Below are 19,075 nucleotides of genomic sequence, written 5' to 3'. Positions count from 1 at the left end.
GACAAACTCAGAATGAGGGTTCATTCATCAGAAACCACCCACAATGTGGTCAAGTGCAATTCAATCACTGAAAACGCATGTTAATGACAGGTGTTAAGGAAGCCTATGAAAAGCACGCTGCACTTGTATGTTTGCCGTAAGTCTCTAAGTTACACATTATATTTGTCAAAGCAGGTGAACATTAAAGTCAAACAGTACTGAGAATGTTTTACGACAAGGACTGGGAGCATCCGGCCCTCAGGTCCTGCTCGGATTTAAAAGGCAACATAATTAAATCCCTGGGAAAACGAATCTTTATCAAAGTCTTATCGGTGCTCTCTCCCTCTCCCTCTCTTTCTCTCTCTCACACACACATATTCACATTAATATTCAACCTGAGCAAAGGATGAATCCATCAGGCAATCTTTCTGTTTGCCCAGTGGCCGACCCCAAAGAGACGTTGTTCCTCTTTTCGCTTATTTAATCAGGCCCAGATTAAATTTATCATTCCTCATTTATGGCACTCTCGCTTTAACTGTACCTTTAGTTCTGCCCTTCATAGTCAATTATCATCCACACCGCCAGCGCTCGATTTATTTAATGCAATCAAGCAACTACATTTTTTTTATTCTATTTCATTTGAATTTTTTCAAAGCAACAGGACCTTAGCGATGTAGGAGAACACAGGGCAAATTGAATAATAAAAATGTCAGACGAAATTAAAAAGGTCAGGCCGGTGAATTCATGTGTAGAGCACAGATAACTACCGCAGAGTTTAGCTGACTGCAGCGGAAAGACAGAAAGAAAATCATCAGCAAGTGATTTACCCCTGGTGACCCCATGCCCCTATCCAGGGTCATGACGGAGAGTGAAGAGAAATGCACCTGCTGATTTCAGGAGGGAGATGAGTGAGGGAAAAGCAGACATGTCCTCTCTTGACTTTCCCTCTCTCCTTCTCTCTTCAGAACTCTCTTCAGTCACAGACACAAGTAAAAGTGTCCCATCTAACCTGGACTGACAGCTGAAATTACAGACAGTAGAAACTGCTACAGGTGAAGAATTGCTGCCCTCCAAACACCCCTCAAAAAAGCATTTTAATTTCATCTTAACCCTTCACCTATCACTCTTCCGCTTTCTGAAAATCATAACAACCCTTTCCCGACACTTGCTGTGATTTTAGTACACGTTATTAGGTTCCACACACCACACGCAAAGACAGCAGGCTTGTGTTGAGCTTTAGCACTGACTATGTTTCTGTCAATAGAGAAAACAGTGATATATATACACACACACACACACACACACACATATACGCAAGCAAGATACCAGTAATATATAAATAATGCTTAATATACAAGTATATAACATAATATAATTCTGTGGTACTTCTTTTTGTGTGTTGACTCCAATTCAGCATTACCACCTCTGTTTTTCCTTTCTCTCCTCTGTATCTCAACCTGAAGTTACTGAAGTGAAAATATAAAACAGTACAACCAAAAGAAAACAGAAAAGGCAGCAGCTCTTATCAGAGTCCTCTAGGGCACAGCCTGGCCACAGCCATCAGCATTAACATTAAAGAGACACAAAACAATGGAAAACACTTTGGGAGAGAGAAATGAAAAGGGGAACGGGGAAGTCAAACATACAAGTAGATGTACTGACAAAATGGTGTTACAGATTACAGAAGGGCATGATGGGATACTGGAGGATGCCCAGGAGTGCTGTAGGGAGAGTTATAAGACAAAGGAGAATGAAGATGATGTGGAGAGAGAGAGAGAGAGAGAGAGAGAGAGAGAGAGAGAGAGAGAGGAAGTGATCTCCATAAGAGTGATAAGTGGCCCAATAAACAGAGAGGAGGAGAAAGAGAGAGAAGGCAAAAGGGTGGGAGTAAAGTCCATCATAACATTCAATAGAGAGTCTGGCTGGAACAATAAACTTGTTGGTCTTGTTGGTCATTTATAGTTATGAGCTATTCTAGATGGCTAATCAGTTTCACTATGAGCAGGTGGGACCAAGTACTGTTGGACAGATATTTTTGGACAAGCTGTTTAGGACTGGTAAACCAAGTCAGACCACGAAAAAACAGCTTCATGTTCAAAACAACAGCTTGACCACCTTATGTTGGTATGAGCTGGGTCATTTCTGTTATGCAGTACATGTTTATGTCCCCATCATTTGTGTGATGGCAAAGCAAATTTTTCAGCAGCCATTACTCCAGTCTTCAGTTTCACACGATCCTTCAGAAATCATTCTAATATGCTGATTTGCTGCTCAAGAAACATTTCTTGTTATTTTCAATGTTGAAAACAGTTGTGCTGCTTAATATTTTTGTAGAAACCATAATACTGTACATCTGTACAATATGTTTTACTGTCACTTTTGATCAATTTAATGCATCATTGATAAATAAAAGTATGAATTTCTTTCAAAATAAATCTGACTCCATACTTTTGAATAGTAGTGTAATTCAATAATTTTACTACTATGCTGTGAATGGATCTGGCCATTTTCTAGGCTGCACAAACGTCTAAAAAGGAAAACTGTCAAATATAAATAAATGCAGCGGTCTTATTTTATCTTTTTAGTAATCATAACAAAAATTTCATTATTATTTTTTAACAAAACAAATGTCTGATGAATCATCCTTCACAAAGTGACATTTTTGGTGACATTTTTAGTAAGAATACAAGATTACAAATGTTAGTAAGTATTAGAAAATGTTTTTTATGATGTTTTGTGGTATTAGTTTTTCTCGCTCAAAAACGTTCTATCCTGTCCAATAAAATCTGCATTAATCAACATTTCGAAAGATGGTACAATCCTGGCATCTGGCTAATTTTCTTGCCATTTTGTAAATAGCCAAGCTAAAAATTTAAGTTTAATTGCCTGATCATATTTTAAAAATCTGCTACAGCCTTTTATAGAAATGCTTAAATGTACATTTCAAAAAGTACTGCATAACAGGAAAGACCCAGCTGGCTTATCAAATAGGGATATTTTAGACATTTCCATAAAAAAGACCTTAGCTCAAAAGGCAACACACCAGAAAAAACATATGCAAGCAGAGAAAAGAACTGAATTAGTCTATATATTCCCATCTGTCTGCTTTCAGCGGTTGAAATACCATAGATTTATACAATTTATACTGTATCATATCAGTCCACTCATCTATTTCTTTCCTCCACTTTCTCAGGTCCTCATAACATGAGAGACAAGTCAAGTGTGACAGACAATATGTGGCTACGCTATGTAACATGAAGGTGCCATTGAAGAGACACAAGGACAGAGTGGCGCCATGGTGCACACACACTCACACACACACAGCCTGAGCGTCTCTGAGAGAGGCCTCTATTCACATTCAGCAGGCAAATAATAGCGACTGACAGACAAGCAGCTCAAAATGAGGTAAAGCTAATACTATTCATGTGAGAAGACATCTACAGTATGTCTGTGTGTGCAAGCCCATGTGTAAGAGGTGTCAATCAGGGCCGTAAATGAAGTTGGGCAGCGTGAGTGACATGGCCGGGGGGCAGGTCTGTCTGTCTGTCAAATGAGCGGAGAAAGGAATGAACAAGTGTGAAAAACAAGGAGATCCTGAAGGGATGCAAAGGAAGAATCTACTCCAATTGTTGTAAGAGAGCAGGAGTGTGAGGCCATCGAGAGTTCAAGAGTTGAAAAGTTCAGACAGAGATGAAAAAAGGGGTTGAGACAGAGAAGATCAGCACAAACATGTACAGGAATTGCCAGTACTCTCCATCTCAAACAAGAGTTAGCAGCATTAACTGATACTAGCCAAGGATTTACCAGCCTCTCTTCAAGAAGTGGTGGGTTAAAAAGAGGAGGAGAACTGTAAAGAGGAAGGGAGAGAAAGAAAGAGAGAAAGCACATGTCAGCAGGTTTGGATAGATGGTTTCTGATTCTGTGCCATGCTCTTAGAGCTAACCGAGCAGCACACACGCATACACACACTTGCGCACAATGCCATCACCACCGGTCTTCTTATCAGTGCTGCATGGTCATTATTCCACTTCATTCCTCTCTCACTCTCTCTATCTTTTTCTCTCTCTCCCTCCCTCTTACACAGTCCTTAGTGGTTTAATCACTATAAATAGAATATATATGAATATATATATATATATACTGTATATATACATATTCCAGAAAAAATGTACCATGATTTCCACAGAACATTAAGCAGCACAAGTACATTGATAATAATAGGAAATTATTGCATCTTGAGCACCAAATCAGCATATAAGAATGATTTCTGAAGGATAAGAAATCAAAGAAATCAATTACATTTTTACATTTTAAAATATATTAATATAGAAAACTGGGATGCAGGGACTGTCTTGATTCATTGAATCATTTATTCAACAGATTCATTCAAAAACTTTTGTTTCATTCTGGAACAAAACATGGCTAACATGTTCTACTTGACAATGTACAATGTTTTCTTTGAAGCAAAAGCATGGCAATATTGTAACTGAATTGTACGTTACTCAATAATAAGTTCTTGTTGACTGAATTGTTATTTAAAGCTATATTACATTCACAATTCATTAACATTAAACATTTTAATATATCACTACAATACAGTGCTGTTTCAAAGTTTGATGACTTTACCATTATTTTAGTAGTGCTAATTTTATACAACAGTAAAACCTAAAACACCCACAATGAAACTTGTTGATTGATTCCATCATATTATTTTCTCTAAATCTGAGCAAAGTTGAGCCAAGCCCATTAGTCAAATTGACAAAATTTGTGGTTACTGCATTTAGCAAGCCAATGTGTGTGTGTGTGTGTGTGTCTGTGGGTGGGTGTTTGTGTCAATTCAATACCCACAACCTTCTATGATTGTACGTATGAGGGTTTTAAAATTTAATGTGCAGGCTGGCTGTCTTAAGTTACTAAAAACTTCGATAAAGACAGCTTCGCGTGAGCTTTGATTTGAATTCTTCTATCCCGAATCTTCTATGCCAAGCATAATGTGATCCTTTTTAGCATAGCCGTAAACATGGGTGGTAATAACCTGAGACTAAAACACACACAAGGAGGTCTAAGTACATCTGTAAACGTCATTAGAGCAAAATGATCAGGAGAAAGAGGGCCACGAAAAGAACAGAGGAGAGAAAAAAGGAGCGATGCCTTTTAAGCAGTTGTTTACCCAGAGACTTGGAGCAGAAAGCTAAACAGTGGGGGCACAAAGCTGGGTCACACTTCTCAGAACCGAGGAATTTTTTGTCATTTAAGAAATGGCTGGGGATCTTTTTTTGTCTGAATACTGTGGGGGCTTTTTTCTGTGACTTTCAAACACAGGCTAGAGTTTGTTTGCGAAATAAATTCTGGTGACCAAAGGTGAGTAAGCGTCAACAAAAAACCCCAAGGAGCCGCTAAACGACGGGAGAGAAGTTCTAGGAGTCTGTCTATCGGTATGGTTGTTGCTGAGACAGGTGCGAGTGAGACAGTGACAGTGTGTCCGTGTCTTTGTTTTTGGATTTACTTTCTTTAATGTCCCTGCTAGCGTTCATCCCCTGACGTTTTGCAGTTTAGCCCTTTGACAAGCATGTGTGGAAGGAGAAGACCTCGGAACGCTGCGAGCCGCCGAAAGGTCAGGAGAATGTTGCGGACTTCACAGCAGCTCATTACGGATAGTCTGCAGGATGCTGTCACAAAAAAATGACAACCTGTCAGTCCAGAAAGGCAAACGTTGACATGGTGGCCACTGCACAGCACACACCTGCCCTTCCTCTTGCTCTTTTCCCCTCACTCTCTTCTTTTCTTCAGGGTGACATCCAAAATGATCGACCTCATTTAGACCTTGCGAAGTTATTTCTACATCAGACCACACAGACGACAAAAATCACAGAGCAGATTTTTATGAAACTAAAAAAAATATTTATCAAAAAAATAATAAAAAATAAATAAATAAATAAATAAATAAATATATATATATATATATATATATATAAAATCATTTGATTCAATTCAAAATGTACTGTTTAATTCAGTCTGTTACTTAACATTTCTTTCTAAATTATTTGCGAATTTTACTAGCAAATTTCAGAGTGAAAATTGTGCAACCCTCTACATTGCGAGTAAATCAGAGAGAGAGAGAGAGAGAGAGAGAGAGAGAGAGAGAGAGTTGATGCGCTACATGTAAACGATATTCTTTGTTGTATTTTCCTGTCAAAATAACAGAGTTCCTTTGGAATTCTTAGAGCAGATCATTGCAGTATATCAGTCATATACATCGTCAGATCAGGGTTTTTGTTTTACTTATTAGAGGTACAGAACACCACACAGCAACTTTTTGGCATATTACACCAAGCAAAAATCAATCGAAATCATCACAAAAAGTAAAGATCAAGCACCTAACAAAGGTCTCCGCACGTTAATTCGAATGGTTTGTTTTCCCCCTCGGCATAAATGGTTATGACGTTTTTTGTGGGCGTTCCCAGCAAAGCCGAATAAGTCTATACATGGTTATCAAGTATTAATTCTAATTACAAAAGTTCTATCATTAAATAATACTTGATTATCATATTATATATAATTTAATATATTATATAATTTATGTACCTCTTGGAACACAAAAAAAGGAAAAGAAATCATGAGACCACACGTAAGACAAAAGTACATTATATTATTTATATCGACATCCAACAAATTAGCCAAAAATATGTGTATTTATATATATTAGCCAAATATACATATAAATATACTTTTGTCATGCAAAAATATGTAATATACTTTTTAATATAATTAAAATGTCATATATAATTTCTGTCACTGAAAAAAAACGAATAATTTTCAAGCAGGTTTTCTAAACATTTTCCACATATGCCATTTGCCAAACAAAACGATAGTAACCACCCCAAACCCAGGCCATTGGTGGAGCAAATGTTGCTGTGTCAGGCTGGTCATGTGTAAAAAAAGAAAAAAAGAAAAAAAAAACTTTAAGTACAGCTTGCTTGATTAGTACCAATGCACAATTCACACAGACTATGCTGACAATCGAAGTATGAAATATCATGTTATGAAATGAAATGTTATCTTTTTCTCCAGGTGTTTTTGGCCTTCTGCATAAGAGTCTTGCCTTCTTTCTGACCCCTAAAGCCATCACCGTTGACAGAGACGAGACGGAAAATTATTTTCAATTTAAAACAAAGGTTGGCTTTTCCTGCGTAACCTCTAACCTTTGAGTTTGAGCATCATCATGTGAGTCTGTGAGTGGTTGAGGAGGAACAGAAAGAGCAGGAGGAACGGAAATGTTGGGGTGGACTGGGAATGCCGAATTCTCCAGCACCTGAGCAGCTCCATCTGACAAGCAGCCGGAGTGATCAGCCATGCATGCACAAAAAACACACACCCAAGTGCCCCTCTACAAACACAATGACTTTGATTCTAATGGGATGCCCACTCGATGTTAAACCCAGTACACACACTCCCTGCTATTCTACCCACTGCTCCTGCATGTTGTATTTGAATGATGATAGTCAACACATACAAGTTTCCCCTCTTCCTCTTTATATGGGGAAATCCTCAAATGCAGGCGGCTGGCCGCAGGTAAATGGACACAATAGCAGGGAAGTGCACTGTTGTGTCAAGCCCTGTCTTGTCAGATCCTATATCAGCTTTCCCAAGTAGGGGCCTTCAGGGACGGAATCAGAGCTCAGAGTTTTCAGCAGCAGTTAAAGTATTAAAATGCTTCTGAGATCTCGTATTTCAGACATCATCTTCTCCTGACAAACTAAACAAGGCAGTCCTCACCAATCAGTTGTGTGACTAAACATTCTTAAAACAAGGTTAATTTGTCTGACAAGTAAAACTGACTTGTTTTTATTTACAGACATACACAATTTAAACATTTTCTAAATATGTTTTGTTAGAAGTCTCTTATGCTCACAAAGGCTGCATTTATTTGATCGAAAACACAGTAAAAACAGTAACACTGTGAAAAATTACTAAAAATATACAGCAGCCATTACTCCAGTCTTCAGTGTCACGTGATCCTTCAGAAATCATTGATATGTTGATTTGGTTCTCATTTATTTATTTTGCTGCTTAATATTTTTGAGGAAACCTTGATATAAAGTAAAAACATTTCAGGATTGTTGATGAATAGAAAGCATTTGTTTGAAATATAATCAATTTAATGCGTCCTTGCAGAATAAAATCATTAATTTCTTTAAAAACTTTTTTGAACAGTGTAAGTATATGCATCATGAAAATATGTAAAATAAGAGGATAATAATCGTTTTTATACATTTTATACACACATGAAAGTGCTGCCAAAAATAGATATTCACCATATTGGTGGCTTTGTGATTGGTGAAAATTTTGTCATGGCAAGTAAAAATCCCTCAAGCATTATACGTTTCAAGGTCTGGTTTAAGAGTTTCAAAGGCAAACAGACCATTGTATTGTAGCTTAAACTTGTCAACTCCTATACAGCCAGACACTGTCTATACAAACACATAAAGATCTATTTAAACAGAAAAGAGACATTTGAGCTTAACATTTCAACACTGCTAAATAAGTATAAACTTTGATGACTATATTTTTTTGCACTAAAAGAGGGGCAATATTACACAAGCAAACACTGAAAATGTCTAAACTGTTTGTACTTGACTATCATGTAGCTTTTTTGTCTGACAAATGACTGGACTCACCCCAAACCATACAAACACACACACAAACAAACATACTTGCATACACACAAGAAAGCTTTTTTGAAGGATCTAACTAGCACGTCAATACAGACAGGAGGCTGTGGTTGGTGTGACAACGCTATACCAGCTTTCCAACATCTGTATGGTAACTTAGGGCACGACAACTACAGGCCTAATCCCTATACTGACTGAGAGAGACACGAACAGAAAAACAAACCTCAAACTCAGGAGCCGGTCCAGGATGCTCACTTTCTCTTTGTTTCTCCATTTCTCACCAAGAGAGTGTGAAGGCCAGAACTGCCTGTCCAGTTTAAGGGATTTGAATTAATACAAAATGTTTTGATTGCTGGACAGCTACAATAAAACACGAAGGCCGACTTGAACAGCACTCTGATCCCCAAAGAAATGATTCACTCTTTAGATGAGTGCAGTGGACGTGCAGGACTCTAAGAAGAGCATTGTTAAAGCAAGCAACCAAACAACAAAAAAAAGACAGGAGCCAGAGACCAAACGCAATGCAACACTGATGTGGGTCATGTGTGGCCCATCAGCACCCTCCACTGCAATGAAGAGGGAACTACAATATATGACAGTCATTTCATCAAGTGCCAGCTCACCAGTCTTCTCAGTTAATAACAATATGATCTAGATCAAAACTGTTTTAAGACCTGCTATTAAACATGCACCAATTTAATATTATAACATTAATAACATATACACTACATATTTAAATACAGAATTATTCTAAAAAAAAATTCTTATAAATTGTCACAGAGGAACTAAAATATAAGATGTCAATTACCGTTTTTTTAACATTTCAGGTTTAAATTAACATATGTTAATTAATATTTGTTTACAAGAGTTTTTGCTTAATTATAATGCAGAACACAACAAAAACTGCTTGACACTTCAGGTCAACTACCCATATAAATACAATTATTTTTATAATATATACAAATATTTCATACAATATTTTTTATAAAAAGAGATTTTTATTATCAGCTAATTTTTTATTAATACACATACGTGTATACACACACATAAAAACAAAACATAATTAACAATATAACAAAATATCATAACATGTAAAATATTTTTAAAAATTTTTATTATAATTTATCTCATTTTATTTTAGTGTAAACAACATATGTACCCTTATGTTAAGGAAAACGCACATTATGTCAAATTAAGTCAACACCAATAGCTAAGTGCTTTGATTTCAAAATGGATTTCATGGAAAGACAGGGTGATTGACAGGTTGAGGGCGGGGCTGCTTTATAAGCAGGTGAAATGTGTGTTTACACTTTGATCAGAGCGTGTGTGTGTGTGTGGGTGTGTGTGTGTGGCTGCCAGGCATGGGAAAGTTTGAGGCTGACAGAGTGTGTAGTTGACAGGCATGGGGAAGTCTGAGGTTAAAAAAGCATTCAAGAGTAAATACTCCTGAGGGCTTTGTTAGTTGAAGCTAAATCAAAGAGCACTTAGAATGATCATGAGCCAGGAGAACCCAGCTGTACATTTGTGAAACAATGTGACAACTTGAAATGTGCTTGTCTTTAAAGCTCCTAAAGGACGAGAAACTAAATAACACTCACTCAATTACTTCCAATCAGGTTTCAAGGGCCTGGAACTAAATGTAGTGCCTTCAAAAGTCCAAGCAAGCATGGGTTAAATGAGAGCAATTAAAATGAAACCATTCATTGATTTGTAGAATATAAGGGTTCAAACTCTATTAGGTGCTTCTTGTTTATTATTTGCTTGCATTTATGTTGTTACAGAAATTACACAAAACTAGTGCTGCACTGACACCTAATGTTCATAAGATAAAATCATAGGACATAGACAAATAATCTAAAATCATGCCAAGAAATAAGCTCATGAGAATGCAAGTAAACATCTAAAAGATGGACATCAGAGTTCTCACGTAACCCCATTGGGAGATGGCATATTATCAAGATGGATTTTGCTAACAGACAATGGAAAAGAGATCATAGTCATCTGGTAAAGGGTTTTGGTGAGTCACTGGCAGACAGTACCAGATCACCAACAGATACAACCGCCATTGAATAAAGCAGATCAGTGATACAGAGGTTATAAAACCTTTTATAATCACAAAAATAAGGGTATGTGAATCTTAATCCAATCAACATGGATTACAAAAATGTCCACGTACTATACACACAATACTTGGCACTTTCATTGTGCTATAATGCCAGTTCTGTCATTACTACCGTGGGTGAATACCAGTGCTTTCAGTTAAACACAAAACAAAAACACCAACATGTATGGAGCAGTGATACCACCATTCAGTGAATTTAGGTGCCATGACCTTGTTGAAACAAACTGTACTGGGTAAAAAATGCCACTGCACAGAAAATGAAAAAATGCCACAGATATTGCAAAATAGGGGCAAAAATGCCCCATAGTTTTCTTACATGTTTTATGCACACTATGTTCAAAAAAATGTTGATCAAGAAACATTTCTTGTTATCAATGCTGAAATAACTGTGCTACTTAATATTTTTTTTGTGGAAATACTTTGATGAATCAAATAACATCATTTGAAATTGAATCGATCTAATGCATCCTTCCTGAATAAATGTATTAATTGACTTTTAAACGGTAGTGTAATGTTTTTAATATATTTCGTAATATTCAGATCATTGGCACAGGTATGGACAGAATATATAAACATACTGCCTTAAATAAAAAAATAAAAAGTCAAATTTATCTCACACTTTACTGTCCAAAAAGTTATGTAGCTACTCTGATATATTATGAAAGAGTTTATGCTCTCTCACCCAAACAATTTTTGTTTTGCTTTCACTCTTCTTTGCTCACTCAGGCACTGAAAAGATAACACATCCCACAGTGCATCTCTTATTCAGAGGCATAGTTTGATGAGGTCAAAGAGTGCAGATGTTCTCAAATCCCTCACAGGAATTGTTTTGATTTTGATGAATATCCTCATGTCACCAGGTACAGCATGTATATTAGACACAATAACAAACATTCCCACTGACATGGCATGAACAATGCAGGTTCACAAAATCTGTGAAAAACAGCACATTTAAAAAAAAAAAAAAGAAAGAAATGGCAGAAACCAGCTAAAGTCACTAGAGCATGAACTGATAGCGGTGCACTGAATCAGGGACAGCATCTGAAACATGACAGCTGAGATATGACTTTTTAAAACACAAAGAGATGTCTGAATTCAGTCAACTCATTATTTATCTGAACTAAGAGTACTGAATAACCTTTGGCTCAATAATCAATAAAATGAATAATAAAAAAAGACATCTCACAAATGCTTGATAATAATTAGTGTCACTTGACAGCTGATGAGATTATTGCAAAACCAAAACCATATAAGGACAGTTATGCAAGTCATGTACTAATTCATGTACTTTTCCTTATCTCTTTCAGCCTCTCGTTTTGCTTCTGTTGGACATCACTCCCATGTTGCCTGTGCTGGAGGGTGTCGTTATGGAGCTGCAGGACTGTGCCCTTCCACTTCTGAGAGGTACACACACGTACAGAATGGAGTGTCATGAGGCCCTGTGTCCTCTGGTCTTTGAGCCAGTCATGCAGTCTTAAAGGCCTGTGTTTTCACTGCACAAATGACAAGAGCTCAGAGCAATCTGATTGGCTGCCTGTATGATCCCCAGCTGAAAAGGCAGCTAAACTTAGGATTGTGGTTCCCATCCGAGGATGATATGGGAAGGTTGACAGTATGTGACCTGTCAAGCGCATGGAACCAGCAACCAAAAATTCAGGAGGCCCACACTGGATGGGTAATACTAAAACATGCCATTGGTCACATTTCACCCATATATTTAATGCATGTGTGTATATATATATATATATATATATATATATATATACACACACACACACTACCGCTCAAAAATTTGGGATCAGTAAGACTTGCAATGTTTTTTTAAAGAAGTCTCTTATGCTCATCAAGGCAGCATTTATTTGATCAAAATACAGAGAAAAAAAAACATAATCTTGCAAACAATTATTACAATATAAAATAATGGTTTCTATTTTAATATACTTTCAAATATAATTTATTTCTGTGATGCAAAGCTGAATTTCCATCAGACATTACTCCAGTATAAAGTCTCATATGATCCTTCAGAAATCATTCTAATATGCTGATTTATTATTAGAATTATCCATGTTGGCAACAGTTGTGCTGCCAAATATTTTTTGGGAAATTGCGATACTTTTTTCAGGATTCTTTGATGAATAAAAAGTTAAAAAGAACAGCATTTATTCAAAATATAAATCTTTTCTAACATAAATCTTTGCTATCACTTCTTAACAATTTACAACATCCTTGCTGAATAAAAAGCTCAAAAAAAGAAAGAATAAAAATTGACTGACTCCAAACTTTTGAAAGGTAGTGTATATTGTTAGAAAAGATTTCTATTTCAAATAAATGCTCTTCTTTTTAACTTTTTATTCATCAAAGAATCCTGAAAAAAAGTATCACAGGTTCCCAAAAAATATTAAGCAGCACAACAGTTTCCAGCACCGATAATAAATCTGCATATTAGAATGATTTCTGAAGGATCGTGTGACACTTTATACTGGAGTAATGGCTGCTGAAAATTCAGCTTTGCATCACAGAAATAAATTATATTTTAAAGGATATTAAAATAGAAACCATTATTTCATATTGAAATAACATTTTGCAAGATTACTGTTTTTTTCTGTATCAAATAAATGCAACCTTGATGAGCATAAGAAACTCCTTTTAAAAAACATTACAAGTCTTCCTGATCCCAAACTTTTGAGTGGTAGTGTGTGTGTGTATATATATATATATATATATATATATATATTATTATGTTTTTATTTATTAATAATTTGTTATTTATTATTATATTGTTTTCATTCTTTAACATTACCAAAACACTCTTTCGTACACTGTGGTTTACAATGAATAATGGCCAGAATTCTCTATTACAGTCAATTCATTGTCATATGTAGTGTTTCGGGTCATGATACATTTTTTTCATTTCTGGACCTTACTTAGAAATATTAGAAATACTGAATATTGTACATATCTTGTAACATGGGGGTTCTCAACTCTGGCCCTCGAGCTCCACTTTCCTGCAGAGTTTAGCTCCAACCAATCAAACACACCTGGACAAACTAATCGATTATTGCACACAATGCAGCAACTTTATTTGGACTGATGCTGTACAGATTTATGAGGAACTGCTCATTTGTTCTGAACTGTTTATGTGTTTGTTTTATAGGGTGAGTTCATCTCTATGGGTGTCTATTCCACTGGAAACCCTTATGGAGTTCCTGAGGACCTTGGCAGGAAAGTGGAGCTCGAGGGCCAGAGTTGAGAACCCTTGCTGTAACACGATAGGCTTGTTTGAGATGCACCTCGCCTCGCCTGAAATGTTGGTGAGAGTAGGCGGCTGCAGTGAGGGGAGGAGTGAAATAAGCGCAGTCAAGACGGACAGTTCTGCCCTCTCGAAGTGGAGCAGATGCCAACGAGATCAAAGGCAGATATCGCGTTATTCTCACTTACATGCTGTGTTGCTCATAAACATGATATAATTTCAGTTCTGTTGCTTTTATATGAAAATTAATGTGATGAACAAGACACTCAAAGTGCTTGCCATTTAATTCTATACGAAAGGTATATTTATCATCCATTTTTACTTAAATACAAACATATATTTTAGATTTTTATAGAAATATGACAACAATCACATCTCACACAGAGCTAACACTGTCATAGTGTTTGGGAACATTCATGCATAATTTAAATACATAATCATATGAAATCAGATCAAAATAAAATATTTTAGAAGAGAACCGCAGCGTCACAGAGCACTAATCTGTGTCGTCAGTCAGTGGTTTCCCATCATGCGTTTGATCAGCACAGTCGGTGGAGAGCAACTGCGCTCGACTGCTCAATCCGACACAGCCGCCTCGCCGTCGGCAGAGCTTTTTTGCCACAAGTCAGCGTGACATCACATCAGAGCAAGTCGGACGAGTATAACCGGCATGCATCTCGCGGTGATCGGTTCTGCGCAGATTTTGCTCATCTCAAACAAACCAATTACATGCGCTGTAGGAAAGAGTGCTGATCGTTCTGGTCTGTTCTGCAAGGTCATTGGTGTGGGGTTGTAGACGTGGCCTTGCCGCCGGTGTTGCCAAATCTCGATAGAAAAACAATCCCTAAATTTGCAACGTTTTTTCAATAATAATATATTTCTACAAAATAATTGACGTGTTTTGCTAGACTTTTGGCCCTCTGAGTTAATAAATAACGACATCTATTAGCAAAGGAGAAAATATTTAATAATTACTTCGTAAGTAGGGATGTTGGTTGCTGTTTTGGCAGACGATGTTGTGGTAAGTAATTGTACTTTTGTAAAAGTGATTGTACTAGAAGTCCCAAATAAGCGAGTGAATTATGCGAATACTCAAACAAATCGCAACCCACCCCAGCTTTTATTTGTAAGGGACTTTATTAAATGACAATCCACACGTCAATTACAAGAGGACATGGCAACACTGCTGTCCGGCTGCAGTCAGCCAATGAGATGCGCCGCTCTGAAAAGCAACGCTCTGATTGGTTACTGCCAGTTTACGTTTCCCTTTGGAATTAAATCTACTGCAGTGTTTGTAATAACTTGCTTTTGTTTACTACATACATTTTTAAAAGTTTCCGTTAGATCTGGTAATATGTTCACATTTGAGTGTAAACTAATTCAGAATCACAGTTCATCAAGACAGAGTGTCACAATAATGACCATTTAAAAAAAAGGAGGGTGACAAATGACCTAGCCCTATATAATGTTGGTTTCTAATCGGTTCTTTTAATTGAACGTATGATGTTCTGGATATTTTTAAACAATGTTTTTAGCGAAGCACTTCCGCAGTATTTCCGTGACCCCACACTGCTGTTTCTGAGGAGAAAGTTGGTTGGTCAGAGAGGAAAACACGTCGCTGTTCCGGAACAAGCTCCAGCAGCTCCCCGACAGCATCTTCCAGTCCTCAGAGTAAGACACCTCTAATCTACTTTCACATTCGCTTTGCATTTATAATACTATAATGCCAGGGAACCACGTCCTCTGACGTGTTCCTAAACTCTGAACTCATGTCTAAAAGCGACGTCAAAAACCTCACGCGTCTGCTATACACATTACACACAGAGGAGAACGTCGCTGCTAAGTAAGCTAAGGGCGAAAATGCTGCAGTACCGCGTACAGTCCGTACTAAATGATACCACTGTAACGTTAGCCATCAACATTTCATCTCGTAGAATATGGTACAATAAAAACGCAAAACGGACCCCAAAAATCTTAGAAATGATGCTAAGACAACCAGAATCGGGTGGACGTGATCTCGAGGAAGTGCGACTGGATTGTGATGTGACGTGTTGAATAATGACGGACAGAAGGGGCTGAGCACAAATGTATTTCCCACATATACACTCAGAGAGATGCACGCAATTACTCCACCTTGTGAGGTTACTCTTTTGAGCAGTAAATACACGCTCGAGTAAAGGTCGACGAGCCGTTTATTCACCCTGCGTTACTCGATAGTGGGGGGGGGTGGGGGGGGAGGGTGAGGGAGAGGGGTGGTTCATTTTAAAGCGCGTGAACGCCAGAGGAAAGCACTCTTGAACAGAATGAGAGAATCGATCAGCTGACCTTCGGTCTCATTATTACTACTACCAATAAGCATCGAATCCCGACAGGACTCTCTCTGTGTGTGTTGCTGGTTTTCCCATGATTTAAACGGGATTGGGGGAAAAAGGATTATTGTTGTAATATTTAAACGAACTGGATTTTATAGAGTTTAGAGGATAGAAACTATGTCGCTTTACGTTGAAGGTAAGAATGTTCATAAGTCCTGGTTTTGCTGTTTTATACTTGCTTATTAAGTACTTAGGTTATATTGGTTCTCTGGATATATCTTAATTAATTAGATGAGACTTACTGGTATCTAGTGATCAAACTGGATCTTACTGCACCATGTACAAGCTGTCAGTTGAATTCTGATGAGAGTGAGAGCTGAATGGACCCCTCAGTTACTGCTGACTGATACACTGGGGAAGTTGCAGAAATGTAAGGGTTTATAGAGAGTATTTTGTAAACTCCAGACCTTTTCAGACTCTCGGTCCATTCCTCGCTTTTGTTTGGCTGTCTGAGGTCTGGTTCGCTGACAGCTATTCATCTGGCCTGACAGTGTCTGTAATTTAAAGAGATTTTACATTAAACACGATTACAGGGGACACTTACTGAAGTTCTGTGACTGTTTGCGTTCAGCAGTGTTTCGGATGTACAGTGGAGTCCAAAAGTATGAGGTCACATGAAAATCCAGGATTTGTAATCTAATTTAAACCTGGAAATAAAAAAAAAAGTTGTAGGACTCTGAAAATAATACAACGAAACATTGTGGCATACACTGTTCAAACATTTGGGCTTAGTAAGATTCTTTAATGGTTTTTATAGTTTCCACAGAGGCTGCATTTATTTGTTCAAAAATACATTTAAAAACAAAATACTGTGAAATGTTATCTATTTAAATATATGTCAAAATGTTTTTCAGCAATAGTGTAAATCAGTGTTTCCCAACCGGGGTGCCGTGTAAAAAAAAAAAAAAATTTAAATATCTTTAAATTGCTATAATGCTCAAAAAAGCAGCTATTATATAATATCCATTTCTGATGTCGCCAATAATTAGAGATGCACTGAAATTCCGGCTGCCGAAAATTAGTTAACCGCTCAGGAGAGAGGCAGTTTTAACATTAAGTGACATCTGACACACAGATGCCATTGGCACATCCCACTATGCTCAGTGACACTTCCGGTTTTCAGTGGCATGTGTCAGTGGACAGTGGCATGTGTCACAAGTTTTAGTGACACATGCCACTGAAAACCGGAAGTGTCACTGAGCATAGTAGTGACACTTTTAGTGACACATGCCACTCTCCACTGACACATGCCAATGAAAATCGGACAGTTCAGCTATGTCATTTGGACAGCTGGTTTTCAAGTGGTATGTGTCAGTAAAACTTGTGACATGTGCCGATGGACTGCGTCCTGTGTCACTGACATTGTCACGATCATGTCACAGTATGTTGCCTCCTGCAGATGAGACTGGCAGATGAGTTGGGCAGCTGTAATTGTAACACAGAAATCCTAAATAAAAAGCTGAATTTAGTGATTTTTAAATAAATGTCCATTAAACGTATTTACAAGTTTATTATATGTTTTTCAAACATGACATCAGTGTGTGGCACATCTGTATTTGAGTGGCAGATGACACTGAATGTTGTGCAATAGCCTACCAGTGCTATTGTATGTGGGTGATCACGCAGACTACCCATTCTAGGATACACACGGGAAAAAAATTATCATGGATCACTACGAATACCGCATTAACACTTGCATCCGTTACTGTAATCCTTACCAAAGAAGAATGACACAATTATTCAGCAAAATAAGATTTTCTTATCAAAGTGATAAAATTGTGTTGCAAAAATGAGTACCCCCTCCTGAAAGTTACAAAAAAAAAAAAAAGTGTATAGGTTTATGTCTATTTTTGATCAACAGGTAAGTATATTAAACCAAAACTGTTAAAGACAAGTAATTTCCTGAAAATTAAGTGTTATATAGCCCACTGAATCATACTCCGACTTAATGCTGGCAGCAGTGGAACCACTTGGGAGAGAACTGCCAGGTGACTTATTTCTTAGCATAAAAGAGGACAATGGTACAAGAGGAAAAGAGGAATATTGTTTTAAGTGTGAAAATATAGCAGAAGTAGCACCAATATTAAAAAACAATGGACTTGTGATAAAGCTCTAAAGCTCCTCAGGTCTTCACTTTAAGTTTTCATTTAGTGATGAGTGAATTTTTTTTAGAAAAATAGCAGGAGAAATAACAAAGTGTCTCAGAGCCGGCAAAAGCTATGAAAAGAGTTACACTTTATCTCACAGAGTATGACGCAGCCTGCAGAAGTGACATGCATGGTTGTTGTCATCACTAGAATTACCTACTGTAGCCAAAGCAAAATAAACTCATTTAACCTGTTCCAGGGCCCATATTTACAAAATAGAGACTTCTGGGAATCCATACTCTGGTCTCAAGAGACCAAGTCAATCATTTCGGATCCAAAAGCATCCAAAATGTTCTGGTGTTGCTAGAGGAGGAGTACAGTGAGAAGTGCTTGGTACCCACAGTGATGTTCACTGTTCAGTGGTAGTAAAGCTTTTATATAGGGATGAATGAGTGCTGAAGGTGTGAGGGAGTTGTGCTTTATCAATGCTGGCATGAATTCACACACTACTGTGTGATGTAATACAAAAACTTGAAACAGAAGATGCTACCCTCCCCTCATTCCCTGCATTATTGGGCATTTTTTCAGCATGA

General features: G+C 37.3%; 2 protein-coding genes across 2 annotated transcripts in view; one reads left to right on the top strand and one right to left on the bottom strand.

The window, feature by feature from the left end:
* Positions 1-8,899, bottom strand: part of LOC107583458 (WD repeat-containing and planar cell polarity effector protein fritz homolog) — a gene marked incomplete at its 3' end in the record, with an annotated part of 45,086 nt that extends 36,187 nt beyond the window's left edge. Inside the window, exon 1 of the mRNA XM_016269663.1 lies at positions 8,875-8,899. The remainder of the gene's footprint in view (positions 1-8,874) is intronic.
* A 7,364-nt stretch (positions 8,900-16,263) lies between these two features.
* The window catches only part of LOC107583292 (UTP--glucose-1-phosphate uridylyltransferase-like), a 35,011-nt gene continuing 32,199 nt past the window's right edge, over positions 16,264-19,075 (top strand). Inside the window, exon 1 of the mRNA XM_016269474.1 lies at positions 16,264-16,531. Within this exon, the coding sequence (XP_016124960.1) occupies positions 16,513-16,531 (19 nt within the window). The 5' untranslated portion in view covers positions 16,264-16,512. The remainder of the gene's footprint in view (positions 16,532-19,075) is intronic.

This window comes from Sinocyclocheilus grahami, unplaced genomic scaffold (assembly GCF_001515645.1).
Source record: "Sinocyclocheilus grahami isolate Dianchi unplaced genomic scaffold, SAMN03320097.WGS_v1.1 scaffold4.1, whole genome shotgun sequence".
NCBI classification, from domain to species: Eukaryota; Metazoa; Chordata; class Actinopteri; order Cypriniformes; family Cyprinidae; genus Sinocyclocheilus; species Sinocyclocheilus grahami.
Note: the sequence above shows the minus strand (reverse complement) of the source record. Positions and strands in the feature narration are given on the sequence as shown.